Source organism: Thalassophryne amazonica, chromosome 18, assembly GCF_902500255.1.
Source record: "Thalassophryne amazonica chromosome 18, fThaAma1.1, whole genome shotgun sequence".
Lineage (NCBI taxonomy): Eukaryota > Metazoa > Chordata > Actinopteri > Batrachoidiformes > Batrachoididae > Thalassophryne > Thalassophryne amazonica.
In genome coordinates, this window is record NC_047120.1 from 53,094,370 (window position 1) to 53,113,588 (window position 19,219).

Below are 19,219 nucleotides of genomic sequence, written 5' to 3' on the forward strand. Positions count from 1 at the left end.
TAGAAGCTTCTTCCTATAAATACCAAAGTGAAAGTTACAGTATGAGGTGATTTGTGTATTTGTTTGTTTTCCCCCCCTCAAAGATGCTAAATACATGCTTCCTCATAACGTAATTTAAGAACCATTTATTTCTGTGGGCCAGTTTCCATCAAACCTGCTGTGTTCATGTAGGTTGACCCCAGAATCGCCCTTAAGGGGTTTTGTTTGACAAAGGTCAAGGTCACTGAGGTTAAAAATTTGTTTGGTCTTCTTTGCCGTACTTCTCCTGGCTACTTTGGCTGATTTTTACCAAACCTGGTATGTAGATGATGTTCAGAACTCGTTAAAGGGTTTGTTTTGGTCAAGATCATTGTTTTTCATTTATTTGCACCAAACGGTGCACATATGTAGATGGTTTCTGGAATGGCCCAGGAGAGCTCAAATGTACTAAAGGTCAATCTTTAGGGTCAAAGGTCACATCTGCCTATTTGTTGCCTGGGTTCTGTTGCTAATTTCTACCAAACTTGAAAAGCACAATGAAAGCTGGCCCTGAAACTGTCCTTAAAAAAATCAGTTTGTAAAGGTTGAGGACTTTGACATTTCAACCTGATTTGGACCAAATATGAGACAAACTTAAGTGGAATCCAGAAGTGCCCTGGCAAGGTCATCCAGAGGTGATTGAGGTCAAATGTCAGATTGCAGCAGCTTGTACTGCCTTCATACCCACAGGTTGGTACTATATCTGGTAAATGAACTGTGTCGCATGCAGCCATATGTTCCACTGGCATCATTTCAAAGTGCAAAAGCTACCAAATTTTGCCTCCACATCCTCTGTGGTGATTACTGACTGAAACAACAGCATGTATTTTCGACAGTCCACATAAAAGCCAAAGAAACAGGAGGACAGAACCTAATGCAACTCTGCTGTATTTTGTATCGGTCACTACAAATTAAATAATCAGGAAAGCACATATATTATGTTGAGATCCTGAAATTGATACCACCCGCCCCGGCATCACTTTAATCACTTTTCGTCACCGTCTTTGTGCTTCATCCTTTCTGGCCCCTCTGTACTGTTTTTGTGCTGCGGCCACCTGTCTCTTGTTTCTTATTTCAGCTGTGAGGTCATTACAACGCCTATCAGACTTCATCTGATTCCTTCAAAAGCTGCCTTTAATCCACTTGTAGTCCCTGTCCTTTTGCGACCCCCCCCCCCCCCCATCTAGCCAAACACCCACCCATGTAGGTTCCACTCTTTGCCCTCATATAAAGCTGTGTCTCTCTGCTAGCTGTTGCTTCTTTTCGCCGCTCATCATCCTTTTCATCTTACCAGGTAGGTCAAATTTATTTGTACCTATATGTGTGAAAGGTGTTTAAAAAAAGCTCAAAAGGGTTTAAAGGGTTCTTTTTATGAAAAATCTGTTTATACACCTCATAGCTAATTATAGCTGGAGTTTCATGTCAAAGTTCCACAATTCTGTGACAGTGTATGACATAATAGCCCTGCTACATGCAAGCTTTACGCCAAAAATGGCGCATTTTAGATTTCTGTGACATATGTTGCAGAATAGATTTGGACTTTTGAGTAATCTGTGAGACACACCCACTGAGCCCAGTGTGTCTGGCTCACCCACATGGACTCTGAGAAATAAGACCGCTCGCCCACCCATCCAGAAAAGAAAGTGGACGTGGCAAGCAGCAGTTCCTTCACATCTAAAGCAACAACTGCAAAAATCACAATTTTTATTTTGTACAGTTTTGGGTAATAATGCCAAATTTTAAAATTTTCAACATTTTCCCAGTATCTAACCTTAAATATTTAGGTGGACTGAATGCCCCCCTCCCCATATGACAGTTTAAAAAGAGAAGAAAAAATCCACTTTAACATGGCTACAAAGCACATACTCAGTATATTTAGAACCTTTGGGAAGTCCATGAAATTTAAAATGGGATTCAGTGAGTTTTTAACGATCTACAACTTTACAACATTTATACGTGTTGATAAATGCGTCATAAACGTGCCCTTTTTAACAAACTGTTCATAGCCTTGTTATGTGCGTCCTGCTGAGTTTGGCTCTGCTGGTTTTAACATTCGGCAGTGAAGCGAAGTAAAGAATTCCTGGCTCCATCCCTCATCTGGTTTTTGTCCTTGTCATCAGGTTTACTCCGATTTAGATTTTGAGGTCAGCTCGTATTAATAATAATAAAAACATTCGGTGGTGGCCTCAGCAATTATAGTGATAACATTCAAAAACAGCTGCAGAAAGCTTCGATTTGTTTGCACTAAAAATACTTTCAATAAAACACAGTGTGTCTCTGAGTTCACCATCACACTGAAAATGCACGATATGAGGAACGAAATGAAAAAAACAAAACATGACTTAAACAGCGGACGATTCTTTTTTCTTGTCCACAACAGACAAGAGTCCCGGTCGTCATGATTTACATCTTTAAACAGCTTTGACAGAGGTTGATGAATAAATTGTGGACCTGCTTCTTCTAAATCAGAACCAGCGGGTCCACAATCAATGTCGAGAAATGATCATGTTCATACCCTCAGCCCAACGGCAGCATCATTTTTTCAGGGACGCTGTTCCAATGCTGGCGAAAAGTGCATATATATATATATATATATATATATATGTGTGTGTGTGTGTATAAAATCAATCTTTGAATGTATGAATCGATCTGCGGGAATTAAAACAGCATTTCTTGTATATTCGTCCATGAATTGTTCTGTAAACTGTTCTGAAATTTATGTTTGTAGCATGGCCCAACCAGAGGGTCACCCCTTTGAGTCTGGTCTGCTTGAGGTGTCTTCCTCAGAGGTAGTTTTTCCTTACCACTGTTGCTCTGGGGGTTGGTAAGGTTAGACCTTAACTGTGTGAAGCGCCTTGAGGCAACTCTGTTGTGATTTGGTGCTATATAAATGAAAATAAATTGAAAAATTGAAGTGAAATCGAAAATGAGAATTGATTAAAAATCGGCGAATCGATTTTTTTCAACCCAGCACTAATCTACATGGTAGCGGACCCTCTGATCCAGTAGGCCAAAAGAGACAATTTCACGGCAGGAATATTGTTGGGTGGGGGGGGGGTGGCTGCTCTCTTAGAATATCAAAAGAAGCGAAAAAATGAAGGGACCAAAAATATAATGCAATCTGCAACCACACCACTAGATGGCACTGATTCCTACACACTGTAGCTTTAAATAAAGTGGAATTAAGGTTTGTTGTGTCTTTAAGATGGTCTGCAATGATTGCAGACTGAATTAATTAAAATTGGAATGTTCATTTTGGGAATTCTTTCTTCATGACATCCATGTTAATCAGCCACAACACACACACACACACACACACACACACACACACACACACACACACACACACACACACACACACACACACACACACACACACACACACACACACACACACACACACACACACACACACACACACACACAGTCTCCTGATGGCTAGACCACATAAATATCTAAGCCAAGCTGGGAATAGAAGCATGCACAAGGTTGAGACTGGACCAGTGTCCTGTAGCCCAGAATAAATGCGAGCCATCATCAGATCAATCTACGCTGTTTAATTTAATTTGCCACACAGAATGTTTGAGTCTTCTATTATTAAATAATCTGCTTACAGTCTGAGTCCTGTGGAATTTAATCACACTAAGACCCATAATTCCAATAGCTGCTATGGGTTATATTTAAAAACTTGTCTTTCAAACTTATCTGTTTTCTTTCTATAGCATCAGCATGTCTGATTTAGAATATCAAAGGTGAGTCCATCCAGCTTCGTCATTTATGGTTTTAAATTGTGAAATACGGTGGCCAAGAGAGGCCACAACAAATGCAGAAAGCACTAACAAATCCAAAAAAGGCACCTGCATCAGTTCAACATCAGGTACTTCAATCAAAAAAACATTTTCTAAATTAGAGAATACAAACAAATGTAACCTACAGTGCATGCGAGTTTAATTTTATAACGTGTCTTCTGCAAATTCTCACAACGCACACAAAAGAAAAAATGTGCCGCAAAGCTCCACAACACAAGGGAGTAAAGAAAGTAATAACACAAAAAGAGGTTTCTGCCCTGACGACTTCATCTGACTTCTTCTCTTCAGTGTACTGCAAATATAATAATAACAATATAACGCAATGCTAAAATACCCTCGGCCGTATGAGCATTGTCTTTTTTATAATTTGCAGTTGTTTAATTAATTATTAAGATCCTATTATCTTACTTACAGTTTGTACATGTTCAATAAAGCCCCTCTATTAATCAATCAATCAATCATAAACAAAATTTACACTTTAATGGCATCTGCAAGAGGGCATGCGTGTATGTGTACATGAGCTTTTGACAAGAGCGGAAGTTAGCTTTGAGTTAGCAGAAGTTAGCGTGCACGCTGGTATCCACAAAATGTAATTTTCAGTTTTAGAAGTGTTTATCTCTCCACTAGCATTTACATAATATATGAGAAAGGTGTTATATTTAGCCAAAACATTTAGTGACACCAGGAAGTGACATCACCACGCTAACATCTGCGAGATCATAACATAAGAATAGGAAGAGAATGTGACTTCTTAACCTCTTAAAATAGATCAAGGTTAGCCATCTTTGAACTTGTCCAAGGTCTGTGTCCCAAGAATGCTCCCTGTGAATTTGAAGACTCTGGCAGTAACAGGACTGGACTTATGCTCAGCACAGACAGATGGATGGACAGACACAAAGCCTTCGCAATACGCGATAGCCATGTTTGATTGCCTCTGGTAACAAGAAATAATAGCTAGCTTAAAAGTAAAATTATCAATAAAGTAAATAAATGCTTTCAGCTCTGCTGACCTGGTAGAGATAAAGAGGAGCGCCACAATGCACTGAACAGTCCGTCAAAGTCTTCTGGGAAGAAACGTCTTTTCTGTTCTAAGTATTTCCGTTGTGTTGTGGACATTGTTTTTCCTGTAGCCATGTTTTCAAATTGCTGCATTTGCAGGCAGAATAAATATGTTTGTGCTCTCTTTTTGCAACCTGTTGTTAAATTTATGGCATTTTCTGCATTTGGAAGTGCTGTGGTCTCTCACAGCCACCACAAAACACTACACACTCAAAAAAAAAAAAAAAAAAAAAGACTCATTGGATGAACTCAATTCAATTATGTGCAGGATTCCTATCTAATAAATATATGTAGCCCCAACTAAAAAAAAACACACACAATCGTGCACGATAATTACATTTAATTTAGTTGGGACTACATATACAGTTGTATGTAAACATTTGGGCACCCCTGATTATTTATATGATTTTCCTTTAATAAATCATTGGTTGTTTGGATCAGCAATTTCAGTTAAATATATCATATAGCAGACAAACAGTGATATTTGAGAAGTGAAATAAAGCTTATAGGATTTACAGAAAGTGTGCAATAATTATTTAAACAAAATTAGGCAGGTGCATAAATTTGGGCACCCCAACAGAAAGAATACATCAAAATTTAGTAGATCGTCCTTTTGCAGAAATAACAGCCTCTAAACACTTCCTATAGCTTCCAATGAGGGTCTGGATTCTGGTTGAATATATTTTGGACCATTCTTCTTTAGAAAACATCTCCAGTCAGGTTTGGTGGTTTCCGAGCATGAACAGCCTGCTTAAAATCACACCACAGAATTTCAATAATATTCAGGTCTGTGGACTGAGATGGCCATTCCAGAATATTGTACTTGTTCTCCTGCATTAATGCCTTAGTAGATTTTGAGCAGTGTTTAGGGTCGTTGTGTGGTTGAAAGATCCAGCCCCGGTGTCAACTTCAACTTTGTCACTGATTCATGAACATTGTTCTCAAGAATCTGCGGATATTGACTGGAATCCATGTGACCCTCAACTTGAACAAGATTCCCAGTACCTGCACTGGCCACACAGCCCCACAGCATGATGAAACCACCTGAAAATTTTAGCGTAGCAAGTGTTTTTCTTGGAATGCTGTGTTCTTTTTCAGCCATGCATATCGCCCCTTGTTATGTCCACATAACACAATTTTAGTTTCATCGGTCCACAGCACCTTATTCCAAAATGAAGCTGGCTTGTCCAAATGTGCTTTAGCATACCTCAAGCGACTCTGTTTGTGGTGTGTACGCAGAAAAGAAAAGGCTTCCTCTGCATTACAGCATCTCTTTGTGCAAAATGCACTGTATAGTTGAATGATGCACAGAGACACTATGTGCAGCAAGATCATGTTGTAGGTCTTTGGAGCAGGTCTGTGGGTTGTCTATGACTGTTCTCACCATCCTTCACTTCAGCTTATGTGAGATGTTTCTTGGCCTGCCACTTTGGGTCTTAAGTAGTACTGTGTCTGTGGTCTTCCATTTCCTCACTATGTTTCTCACAGTGGAAACTGACAGCTGAAATCTCTGAGATAGCTTTTTGTATCCTGAAAACAATCTTTGTTTTCAGGTCATTTGAGAGTTGCTTAGAGGCTCCCATGTTGCCACTAAAAGATGCAAAGAGGGGAAACATTTGCATATGGCCACCTTAATTACCCTTTCTCATGATTGGATTCACTTGTGTAAGGAGGTCAAGGGTCAATGAGCTTACCAAACCAATTTTGTATTCCAATAATTAGTGTTAAATGCATTCAAATCAATAAAATGACAAGGGTGCCCAAATTTATGCACCTGTCTAATTTTGTTTAAATAATTATTGCACACTTTCTGTAAATACTAGAAACTTCATTTCGCTTCTCAAATATCAGTGTGTTTGTCTGCTATATGATATATTTAACTGAAATTTATGATCCAGACAACCAATGATTTATAAAGGAAAATCATGAAAATTATCAGGGGTGCTCAAACCTTTGCATACAACTGTATTTATTACATAGAAATCCAATTCAATGAATCAGTTTTTTGAGTGCAGATGGCATTCTGCTGGCATAAATAATGTATTCTTTCATTTTTCTTTACTATTTAGGGGGCATCATGAGGGTGAGGACATTAGTATTATTTTCTTTTTAATAATCAAGCTACTTTATATCACATGGGTTTTCTCACTCTGATCTCCGATTGTCTTATTTAGATGAAGAGGAGGAACCAGGAGAAGGAGGTTTGCTTTATACACCATTTAATCAGTAACACACAAAACATTTGAATAAATGGACGTGTCTCCCTCTCTCTGGTTATGATGCACCAACTCACTGCTGTGTTGGCTGCTTTGAAGAAGAACGGCCTAAATACAAGTATGTATGGAAGAAACGACTGTGCAGTGAAAACGTGCTATCAGTTGCGCCACCAATGACATGCTGTCTTACAGGCCGCTGCTATCTCAGCTCTCTGCCCCCAAAATCCCCGAAGGCGAGAGGGTTGACTTTGATGTACGTTTGCTTAAAGCTTTTCTTTTATAAAGACACAATTCATTTTTCCACAGCTGGAAAATCGACACTAAAGCAACTTGTCTCCTGTTTGCTCTGAGCACTTTTAGGATATCCACAGGAAACGGATGGAAAAAGACCTTTTGGAGCTGCAGACTCTGATTGATGTCCACTTTGAGCAGAGAAAGAAAGAGGAAGAGGAGCTGATTGGACTTAAGGACAGGATTGTAATACTTCTTTATATCTTTTGCCAGCATTAAGTTCATATGTTTGACTAGAACAGACGTGAACAAAGCCGGTCATTAACATTGATATTAAAGGGGTTGTACAGTGCAATTTTCTTTAACCTAGCTTTTATACTTCAATATGGATTGCGTTCATGTTTAACATCCTCAAAGTCCCAAAATACTACATCTGTGCATGCAGAAAGTCTCTGGCTTTAACTTATTAAGACTAAATGCAACATATGTGTGCTTCTCCAATAAGAGATGGATGTAACTTAATGTGTGCAATGTGCAGCTGACAAGGCGATGTGTTTCAGGAAAGGCGGCGGTCAGAAAGAGCCGAGCAGCAGCGCGTGAGGGCGGAAAAAGAGCGTGACAGACAAACCAGGATTGCGGTAATAACAACACGGGACATTTGAACACTGTGCTACATACTGTGATAAAATCACAAATTTGATGTACAGTTTGCAAATAAGAAAGGGAAACTGGAGGAATGAACTGAATTTCCCTTTTTTCAGGAGGAGAGACAGAGGAAAGAGGATGAGGAGGCAAAGAAGAGGGCAGATGATGAGGCCAAGAAGAAGAAAGTTCTCTCGAACATGGGGGCTCACTTTGGAGGATTCCTGGCCAAGGTCAGTGATAAACAACAATGCTGAGCATTTCAGTGTTTTAAAGCCCAATATAATACATGCCAGGTGACTAAAATAAACTTCTTGATACTTGAAACCTTCTCGGGACAGAAAAAGTCATTTACAAGTAACCGTTCAGCGTACTGTGTGTAATACCTCACAGATGTGGCTGCCACCTGCTGGATACAGTAACAGCTTCATATGAGCTAACAGCTTAAAACGAGCAATAGCAAATACAGGATGAAATATAAAACAGAATGTAAATGATGTAAGAATAAGGATGACACAATTTTTCATTGGTATTGCAAATTACAAGCACAAAACACTGTTCTGAAACCTTTGAAATATCCACTGAAGGGTGAAAAGGAAAATATCATGTGCTGTGCTGCCATCTGCTGGACTGTTTTGGAATGTGCATCCTTATTAAAATTCTGGATTTCATATTTAAAAGCTACAACCAGCATAGGGTCTGTACATGCATGAGCATGTAAACTGCTTGATTTTTACCCGAGGCCAAAATATGGCCATCAGGTATTGCAAAGGCCTTGCATCCACCCGTCCGTTCGTGCTCAGCATAAGTCCAGTTCTATTACTGGTAGGGACTTCAAATTCACAGGGAGCATTCTTGAGGCACAGACATTGGACAAATTCAAAGATGGCTAACCTTGACCTATTTTAAGAGGTCAAAAGGTCACATTGTTTCCTATTTTAATGCTCATACGGCCGAGGATATTTTAGCATTGCGTTATATTTTCAATTTCTAGTGGAACAAATGTCAGTTTTTGCGCCATGGCTCTGAATTCAAGCAGATGAAATAAATCTTGAAACGTATTGAATTTCACTATATTTGTTATCATTGTTGTCAAACTACATGTACATGACAAAAGCTGTTTGGCAGGTTTAAAAAAAAATGTCAGTCTCATGGAGAAATCAATGGGTCAATAGTAATTTATTTATTCCTGAAATGTGATAGGATGCTCTCTGGACATGTGCTTTATATGCATATGAAAACTTAAGGTGGGAAAAAGAGTTTACAAAACATCCTATGAGTTCTATTCAGGCCGATTCGTTGGCCCTTCTGTCTGCCTGTAAGTGGAAAAAGTGAGATTTGTTTCTTTCAGGTAGAGCAGAGGCGAGGCAAACGACAAACTGGGAGGGAGATAAAGAAGACGACTCTGGCAGAGAGACGCAAACCACTGGCTATTGATAACCTGAGAGAGGACGGCCTGAGGTCTGCCAGTGATCCCTGACACTTCTACTAAACTGCAGATAAAGCCTAATAAATATGTCGTTATGTACACAATAATGTTAGATTTTATTAGATGACTGGTTATGGTTTTAAATTTCAACATTTCACACAAGTACACTCTGACACGTCCACTAAATCTGAGCAACTTTCAAATTTGGCATGGGATCAACAACATTACTGCATACTGTAGCCCTGATTTTTTTAAAATAATATAAAATGTTCATGCAACATTAACATCACTCCCACTGAATGCATATTTCAGTGGAACAAGTGTGAATCCTCTAGCTTCTCAAACTCTATGTAAAACAATCTAGAAGATTTTAATACTTAATGTTGCTGTGAAGGAAAGAGACAAAAGGAAATATTTTGAGGCTGGTCCCCATGAAATGTAATCAACCCTTAACTGACCCAAGGAACATTTTTTACATATATCTTGTGTGACCAGCCACATAAACTAGTGAGCTCTGTGTTTTAGAAATAGTATCTCAGGCTTGTTGTGTCACCATGAAAGAAAGAAATAATTCATTAAATTTTCTCCGCTTTACCCAACACTGCAAGATTGTAAACTTCTGTAAAAGTGCCCTCCAGGGTATCCACTCTATCAAGTGCCCCTTAACTTTCATGAGAAATTGATTGACATCTTAGAAAAAATCCCATATCACACTGCTGCTGAAATAAAAAATAAATAAATAAATCCTCAAATTAACAAACAACCTCCCCGACGGGGTGAAAACACAACCTTCTTGGTGGAGGAAATATCTGTTCAGTAAACTGCAGAGTGCTGTGATTTGGTTTACTGATGCTCTTCTGTTGCAGAGAGAAAGCCAAGGAGATGTGGGAATGGATCTACCAGCTGGAGTCCGAGAAATTTGACCTAACTGAGAAGATGAAGAGGCAGAAATATGAGGTGACCCACTTAACTGAGAATATGCCTGGATACAAGACTATTATGATGATGATTATTATCATCATTATTATTATTATTGTTGTTATTATTGACGTTGTCATTTTTTTTTCTCAGATTAATGTCCTACTGAACAGAATCCAACATGCCCAAAAATTGTGAGTCACTTTTATCATCTCATAAATAAATAAATAAATAATAAATAATGTAAATAATTGGGAGTCATTTTGTTCAATCCATTGAGCATATTAAGGAATGAATTACAAATAAATAAATATGTTACATTAATAAATACACAATTTCAAAAATGAATAGCAATTAAAATGTCAAAATAAATTTTAGAAATACATTTTCAAAACAAAAGAAAAAGTCTGATGTAATATTAATAATTTATAATAAATAAAATTGTGATTTTTATTTATTTATTTTGTCTCTGCAGCAAAAAGGTTCATGGTAAGGGCAAAGTTGGCGGACGTTGGAAGTGAACCCTCACACACAGGAGGCGCAAAGAAAAGATGGGATGATTCTCTTATTTCATGTTGCAGTGTTCGTCCCCCGAGCTGAATAAAATATAACATCTTTCTGCTTGACATTTATTCAAATAACTTCACAAAAGTAAATGATCAAACATGTGCAATAAAATTCTAATGAGAAACCTGTCATTCCAAATATGTCCAATATTTAAAAATACCTACAGTTAATGCAAATAAAAGTTCAGCAACAGAAAAACTAATTCAATAAGAATCTGAAGCAGTTGCTCTAATTTGAGTGGCAAACATTTTATGAGGGAAATATATAATTTGTGCTTATATGAACAATGCACTCGATGGATGATGTGATGACATTAGGAGCTCATGTGGACTTTACTCCTTGTGTGGTATGAAAACCACGTGGACGTCATCACCTGCCTCTTGCCACGGTTCAAATCCAGCCTCTTGAGCAATATTCACCACTTTGCTTTCAAAATCTGCTTCTTGTCTTTTATTCAACTCCAAAATGTACCTTTAAATAAACAACGTCATGTAAGTGTGATGCAAATGTTATGGTTCTTATTCTCTTTGAATAATTATTAGCATGAAGCACGCAGAACAAAGAGAAAATCTGATATACTAAAGCAATTCGCTTGGCAATTATACAGCAGAATCACTGAATACATGGTGACTGCACTATCACCATGGTAACAGTCCTTCTTACTATATTTAACAACAACAACAAAAACTCTTACTTGGCCAACTCCACGACAAGCACAGCGTCTGGTGCTGCAATCTGTTTGAGTGTCGGGTTCAACTGGTGCACCGAGCTTTACGTCAGCGACAAAGAGGACAGAAACGAACGCAAACCAATCACACTTCAGAGGGATGCAACTAATAACTGATACGGTTTTGAAAATCAATTTTACAGTGTATAAAATAACAGAAAATAACTGACAATGTAAACTGCATTAGTCCATAGATTATAATACATTAATTGAGCCAGATTTGTATTTTTCATCTCCATCTATGTATTATTTCTGGAGAAATAACAGTCACTCAATGACAAAACTCTCTCTAATCATGTGTAAGAAAACTGTGCATCTAGTTATATACAATTAAAAGATAAAATCCCACCTGGCAGAGAAGTAGATGGTGTTGAAGAGTTGAGAGTATTTAGTTTTTTCTGGCAGTTTGTGAAGTGAGTCCAAAGGCAGGAAGGTCACAGAAACCCCTTCCAGCTGGATCAGGTCTGAAGAGGATTAGTGAAGATTTAGTGCTGAATCAATTAAATGATTTCAAACATCAAGATCACCTCTCACATGTGCAAACTGGTGAAAGTGGCTTCAATGCTGCTTTTATGTGTGCTGTCTCACATCCATAGAATTTTCAAATCGAAGTATTTCAACACTTTTGACCCAAATTATTTACAACCTACCGTGCATCCGGAAACTATTCACAGCACTTCACTTTTCCACATTTTGTTGTTACAGACCTATTCCAAAATGGAGAAAAAAAAATTTTTCCTCAAAATTCTACACACAACACCCCATAATCCCAACATGAAATATGTTTTTTTGTTTGGTTGTTTTTAATTATTGTTTTTGCAAATTTACAAAAAAAAAAAAAAAAAAAATCCTGTTTTTTTGGGGGGGGCGGGGGGGGGTGTCACCAACCACCTTGGATACCATCAGTGTTTCAACATTCTTGAGACACTGAAACATTTTAAGAAGTGATTGTTTCATTTCATGTTTCAGGCAGGTTAAAACACTGAAGCAATTGTTTGAGTTAGTGTTTCAAGAATTCCAAAACATTTTTATTTGCTATTTTGTATTTGGAACTAATATTAATTTTGTGATGCATTTGGTTCGATCCTGTCCAGCATGGAGGGATTATATTTCCCAGATGGCTTAAGAATGCCTCAGGAAAAGAGGACTTGGCCAAGGACAGGGAAATGTAGGGTGAGCTGCTTGGTCTACTGCCACTGCAACCCGCACAAGGAATGAATTTGATTCTATTCATGTTTCTAACTTTTCAACATGGTGAACCATTGTCTGAAAGTTGTTTTATTTAGCATTTCAAACATTTAAAATGGTAAATCATTTTCTGAAGCAATTGCTTAATTTGCTGTTTTGAACATTTGAAAGTGAATCATTCAGTGAAGCAAATGATTGGTTCAGTTCAAATATTCTAAAAGCCTTGTATGTGTTGTAAATCTTTTTCCTATATTTGCATAGTTACTGGGGCAACCTGCATCAAAATGAGTTTTTCTTTCTTCTTTTGGTGGTGGGAGTCATGGTCAGTGGAATATTTTGTATGGGGATTTAAACCTAAAATCCACCCACCTAGCTAAACTTATTGTGATGGTGTGATCTGACAATATAATGGGAAAAAGCTAATGATGCAATGAAACACTTTTTGTATCTTTGGCTTCTTTTTTATCATCAGAGCACAAAATAAACCATAAATATAACACAATGTTGAAATACCCTCCATTGTATGAGCATAAAAACAGGAAACCAAATGTGACCTTTTGACCTTTTAAAATAGAGCAAGGTTAGCCATCTTTGGACTCATCCAAGGTTTGTGTCCCAAGAATGTTCCCTGTGAATTTGAAGACCCTGGCAGGACTGGACTGGACTTATCCCGAGCACAGACGGACAGATGGAAGGACGCAATACCCGATGGTCATATTTTGGCCTTGGGTAAAAACAAAACAAATCCAAGCAGATCAAATGCTTTGCACTGCCACAGGCGGCCAGTTTACCTTTGATGCTGACAGATCCGTGGCAGCGTTCAGGGGGTGGCGACTGATCCGCCGACTTCGCATCTGACTGACACTTCATCAGGCAGCTCCGTCTGCTGATCAGCGACTGTAGAAATGCCTGAACGTTTGTAAAAGACACATCCTGGGCCGTCTGAGGATGTGATCGGGACAAAAGACAAAAACAGAATTTATATTTTCAGCATGGATGAATTTGTGCTGTCGGACAATGAACATTTCAAACACACATAAACCATAATCAAATAATATGTAATAATGTGTATTGTTAATGTATATTTGACCTTAATATGTTGCCCATTCTCTGTCTTGAAAAGGCTTTGATGGCCACTTTCAATACCAAAGGAGAGGTAAGGACTGGACACGATGTCTCCCCAGTAGCCCGTGACTCCCACTTTGTCTCCTTTCTGCACACGCAAACACATCTTAAAACCTGCCATGTGCACCACTTCATAAAAGTACAGATAAAACACTTACGTGGCCCAACACCCTCAAAGACAGCAAAGTAGGATTGATTACATCATAGACGCATTCTCTCATTTCAAAGGCCAGGCCGCGCTCCCTCCAGCGGGCATACTGCTGTTTATCGATGATGCCACACTGCGGAGAGAGTCAGAGCAGAGTTTCTAAATGCCAACAACGTGTCTTTGAAACAAATTAAGGCTGACAACCAACTGAGAATCGGGTTTCTGAAGCAGCTGCTTCAGCTTTTCAAGCATTTCAAAATGATGAATCATTTCTGGAAAAATTTTTCAGTTATTAGTTTCTAGAAATACTGAGTTATTTTCTGAACCAAGTACAGTAATCACCACTGTCCACTCAATGTCAACAAAGCAGCGTTTGAAGCATTTTGGAAAAGTGGATCATTTTCTGGGGCAATTGTTTCATTTTTGTGTTTTGAACATTTCAAAGTACTGAAACATTATCAATCAAAATTTCTTCACTTCATGTTTTAGGCATTTTAAGCCATTTTTCTGTATTTTGAGCACTTTGAAACGCTGAAAAGTTTTTTTTCTTCATTTACTATTTAAGAAGTTTCCAAATAATGAATTTCTGTAGAAATGGTTTCATTTATGCTTGTGAAGATTTCAAAAGATGAACAATTATGGAAAGCAACTGTTTAATTTGGTGTTTTAATGTTTCAAATCAGTGCATGTTTGGAATCCTAAGTCTCCACCGATGCCACTGTCACACTGTTTCAGGCATCTCAAAAACAATGAATCATTTTTTGATCCACTGGTCCAAAAAGCCTATTTTCGGCCATTAGCATGTATGGAATATTTTGCAAGGGCTTTTAATCCAAAATCTACTACACCTTGCTGGGAGCAAAAGTAGAAATTAATTCAAAATGCATTAATAATGCAAAGTCCAGAAGAAGAATGATTACCCCTTTCTCATACAGCTTCATTGTTAGGTCCCAGTCGAAGCAGCCCTTCTTGGAGTCATAGCGTGTTCCAAGATGCTGCCTGACCCGGTAATCCCAGGCTTTGGTCATTGAGGATGGAGCAGAAGACAATTGAGGCTTTACCCATAACTTCAATATCCTGTTCAGCTCATCTTGTTCCTTGAACTGTAGGAATGGAATCAGGGGACTTGAACTCAGTCTGACATGCACATATCACAATCAAATATATCAAGTTAAGATGTGCAAACTGAAAGACAGACAGAGAAAAAAAATCAGGCCTAAACCTTGAGAAGAGTTGTGTCTAGACAAGGGTGTATGTCCGTCTCCGGTGTGTCAGTAACGGATAAACACAGTTGTGTTGCTGCTGCTTTTAGTGTTTCCTCCGTCTGACTGCGGATCTCACTGTTTCCAAACACCTCCAAGAAAATCTCTGTCTTTTCTGAGGATAAAAGTTACATAAATAAGAAGCACAGCAAGCAACAGGTTTAGGACACATCTGGCTTTGCATGTGTGAAATATTTCATCGGACACGATCCCACTCAACCATTAAGACCCATGTATTTCTGGGGCACCAGTGCCAAGAAGAGAAGTAGCAAATGTCTCGCCACCACCTCCATGCTGTTTTCAATCACCCACACCTGAAATGGAGCAGAAAGAAGACGTTTTCCACTCAAACTTGTACAGAATGCAATCTGACATCAGCTGCCACATAGGCTCACATGAAGAAGATCTGTGTCCTTTAATCCAGCAATGGTCTTCAAAATATGTCGTGGATCTGCACTGCCAACCAGTAAAATATTGACCTCACCCTCCTGTCTCACAGGGCCTGTAACGAGAGAATCTGAGATGTTATAGATGATGATTGAGGGCATAATCTGCACTGACGTCTCCACATTTACTCAAATTAGGTTTGGAGTTCCTCAAGGGTCAATTCTTGTTCCCTGTTTCACCTTCTTCTGGGCAATTTACAATGGCAATTTAAAATGAAGTTAGTGAGCTTACTGTTCTCAATTTCTTATTATTTCTAGTTCTTATTGAGAGATTATGCTTTTCCTGACCCCCCCCCCCAAAGATTTTCCGTAGCCCCCACCATAACCCCACCATTAAACTGACATTTGCCATTCATTTATGATGCAGTCTTATAATGCACCCAGTTGCTACAGCACCCATAATATAATATTTGTACAGTGCACAGGGATCAATCGAGCAACTCCACACCACTCATTTTTTTCACATTTTCAGATGCATAATGTTGGAGCTGTGGACTTAACATTTGTCTTGTCTGTTTTCAATACACATATAGGGAACAAATGTAACTTAACCCCTTTAAAGTAAAAAATAATAAATAAATAAAAATATATTCATTGTTATGCTACCGGTATGAAGTATCAGGGGGGGGGGGACATAGCGATCAGCCTGACTGTCTGTTTTCACTTCTTAGCATGATATCTCAAGAACCAGTTGACCAATTTTATTCATGTTTAGCATAACGGTGTACTTGGGTGATCCTCCAACACCAGTCAATTACGGTGATCTTGGGGTCAGTTTCAAGGTCACAGCGAGATATTCAAGATATTGACATTGCCACCCTTGTAGCACCATATCTCAACAACCAGCTGCCAAATTTCATTCATATTTAGCATAACGGTGTACCTGGGTGATCCCCCAACATTTTGTATTACTGATTTGTGAGGACCGGGGGTATACGAGGTCTATTAGAAAAGTATCCGACCTTATTATTTTTTTAAAAAACCATATGGATTTGAATCATGTGTGATTACATCAGCCAAGCTTGAACCCTCGTGGGCATGCGAGAGTTTTTTCACGCCTGTTGGTGACGTCATTTGCCTGTGAGCACGCCTTGTGGGAGGAGTGGTCCAGCCCCCTCGTCGGAATTCCTTTGTCTGAGAATTTGATGAGAGACTGGCGCTGTGCTTCATCAAAATATTTTCCAAAACTGTGAGGCACATCCAAGTGGACACCATTCCACAAATTAAGCTGGTTTTCGGTGAAAATTTTAACGGCTGATGAGAGATTTTGGATTGTTTCTATTGCTGTAAGGACTTCCCACGGAGCGGGACATCGCGCAGCACCACGAGACGACACTGTCATCCTGTTTCAAGCTGAAAACCTCCAAATTTAAGCCTCTGTTGACCCCAGACGTCGTGAGAGAACAGAGAACTTTCAGAAGAGGTCGGAATCAGCAGTTTATCCGGACATTCCACTGTTAAAGGAGATTTTCTTTAATGAAAGACGTGCGGACGGATTGGCGCGCCCGCCACAGGAAAAACATTTGTCGAATGGTATCCACTCGGATGTGCCTCACAGTTTTTGAAAAAATTTTGATGAAGCACAGTGCCAGTCTCTCAGCAACTTCTGAGACAATGAAAATCCGACGAGGGGGCTGGACCACTCCTCCCACAAGGCGTGCTCACAGGCGAATGACGTCACCGACAGGAGTGGAAAAACTCACGCATGCGCACGAAGGTTCAAGCTTGGCTGACGTAAAAACATATGAATCAAATCCATATTGTTTTTAAAAAAGAAAAACGGTCGGTTTCTTTTCTAACAGACCTCGTATGTCATCTCCTGATGACTCTTGTTAAATGTTGATGTTCTGTTGCACCACTTGAAATGTGCTTCTAGTGAGTATCTTCTTGGTTGACATGTGTCTCTACCTGACAAACTCAAAATACAATGTTTTTAGGTTTCAGGATAAAAAGTAATTTTTTAAATTTTAAAATAATCTTAATTGCACGTGAATTCTAAAACAAATTAGACATCCTTCAACCAAACATTAGGCAGATGGTCAGGTCAACGTGCACTAACCTGCCATTCGTAAGTCCCGTGCAGGACTGAATCCCCACCATGTGATCCATCCCATGCCCTCAGATGCCCGTCCAGCGCTCATCCTTTAATTGGAACACTGAAAAACATCTTGTATAAAAATATGCCTGCCAAATAACATATTTTAGGTTTGTTTAACACATGAGTGTAAGTGAGTCAAGACAGTAAGAGAGAGTTCTGGAAAGCATTGTGCAGTCAATCTATTGTGATTGGAATGAAAATGAAGGATTGTTCCTATTTACAAGAATCAAATCAATACGTTTCTAAATATTCATTCATACAATAATATGAATCCCAAAGAAAGCAGAAATAAATACAGAAATTAAAGTGAATGAGATGGTCTTGTATGAAATGGAGCAAGTGATGGTTGAACTTTTATTACCACCACCAAAGAGTTTTTTTTTTTTTACTCATTTAATTGTGTGTTGGTTTGTCTGTCTGGCAATTTTACTCAAAAATGTTTACAATTAATTTTCATGAAATCTGTTGGAGAGGTGGAGTACAGGCCTAACTGTAAGGTGGCAAAAATACATCATTGCGCCAGTAACATGCCATCAGTTATGAAGTACCGCATGGTCCGAGTGTTATTATGTGGCTGTTTTGAATGTATCACCAAACACCTCTGTCCAGTGACCTCATGGCTTCATAATCACTTCCCTTCCCAGACGTCTCCCAATCACAGAGACATCAATGTCACTGCCGAGATATAGGTCCTCGGACATTCATGTCTCATCCCAGAGGAAAATTATGCTCTTCTACAGCTCTCAAGACAAAACAGAGTTTCTCACTTTACCTTAATTTTATACAAATAATGAATGTTTATACTGTAAGTGCAATGGCAAGAATATTTCATATTTCATGAGAATATTTCACTGAAATATTCTTTCCATTGCATGAATTAAAAAAACATTCATTATTTGTTTTACACAATACCTAACAATCCTAATGATGTAGTCCGTACCTAATGCTGTGTATTCATGTCTTCGTGTACAGACTGCTGTCTGCTTTCCTCAGTCCAGCAAAAAATCGCGACAGAAATTGTACAAGTACTTCAGGTAGAGCCGTCCCAGCGAATACTGCAAATGCCTCCAGTCGGCTTACGGCGTACTCAGTTTTTGTGTGTGTGTGTGTGTTACAAGAATGAGCACTGTTAATAAAACAAACCCCGCCATGTTTCTTATCTCAACTCACAAAGACAATAAACTGTTTTCACAGGACTGAAGCATGCACCATTCCCTCCCCCCACCCCCCATCAAATACCCCCCACTCCGGCGCCTGCTCACATCATTCCTTTCCCCTTCTGCGGGGGCGGTGCAGTTTTAGCTGCAGCTGGCCTCCGTTCCTCCCCCCAAGTGTA

General features: G+C 38.9%; 2 protein-coding genes across 2 annotated transcripts; one reads left to right on the plus strand and one right to left on the minus strand.

Moving 5' to 3' along the window:
• Nucleotides 1-1,294: 1,294 nt before the first annotated feature.
• Nucleotides 1,295-11,013, plus strand: LOC117530784 (troponin T, slow skeletal muscle-like). Its single transcript, XM_034193712.1, has 14 exons — nucleotides 1,295-1,312; nucleotides 3,741-3,770; nucleotides 6,956-6,969; nucleotides 7,061-7,087; nucleotides 7,202-7,220; nucleotides 7,295-7,355; nucleotides 7,463-7,579; nucleotides 7,894-7,971; nucleotides 8,095-8,208; nucleotides 9,327-9,436; nucleotides 10,271-10,361; nucleotides 10,476-10,516; nucleotides 10,798-10,861; nucleotides 10,935-11,013. Exons 2-13 carry the CDS (start codon nucleotides 3,748-3,750, stop codon nucleotides 10,841-10,843), a joined length of 741 nt encoding a protein of 246 aa, XP_034049603.1. The 5' UTR covers nucleotides 1,295-1,312; nucleotides 3,741-3,747; the 3' UTR covers nucleotides 10,844-10,861; nucleotides 10,935-11,013.
• Nucleotides 10,935-17,943, minus strand: LOC117530782 (dynein assembly factor 3, axonemal-like). Its single transcript, XM_034193710.1, has 11 exons — nucleotides 17,845-17,943; nucleotides 15,735-15,841; nucleotides 15,560-15,653; nucleotides 15,300-15,454; nucleotides 14,998-15,180; nucleotides 14,088-14,210; nucleotides 13,895-14,017; nucleotides 13,596-13,746; nucleotides 11,966-12,080; nucleotides 11,584-11,658; nucleotides 10,935-11,360 (listed from the first exon to the last, which is right to left on the minus strand). The coding sequence occupies exons 1-11, from the start codon at nucleotides 17,924-17,926 to the stop codon at nucleotides 11,222-11,224; spliced, it is 1,347 nt and encodes a 448-aa protein (XP_034049601.1). The 5' UTR covers nucleotides 17,927-17,943; the 3' UTR covers nucleotides 10,935-11,221.
• Between the last annotated feature and the right edge of the window lie 1,276 nt (nucleotides 17,944-19,219).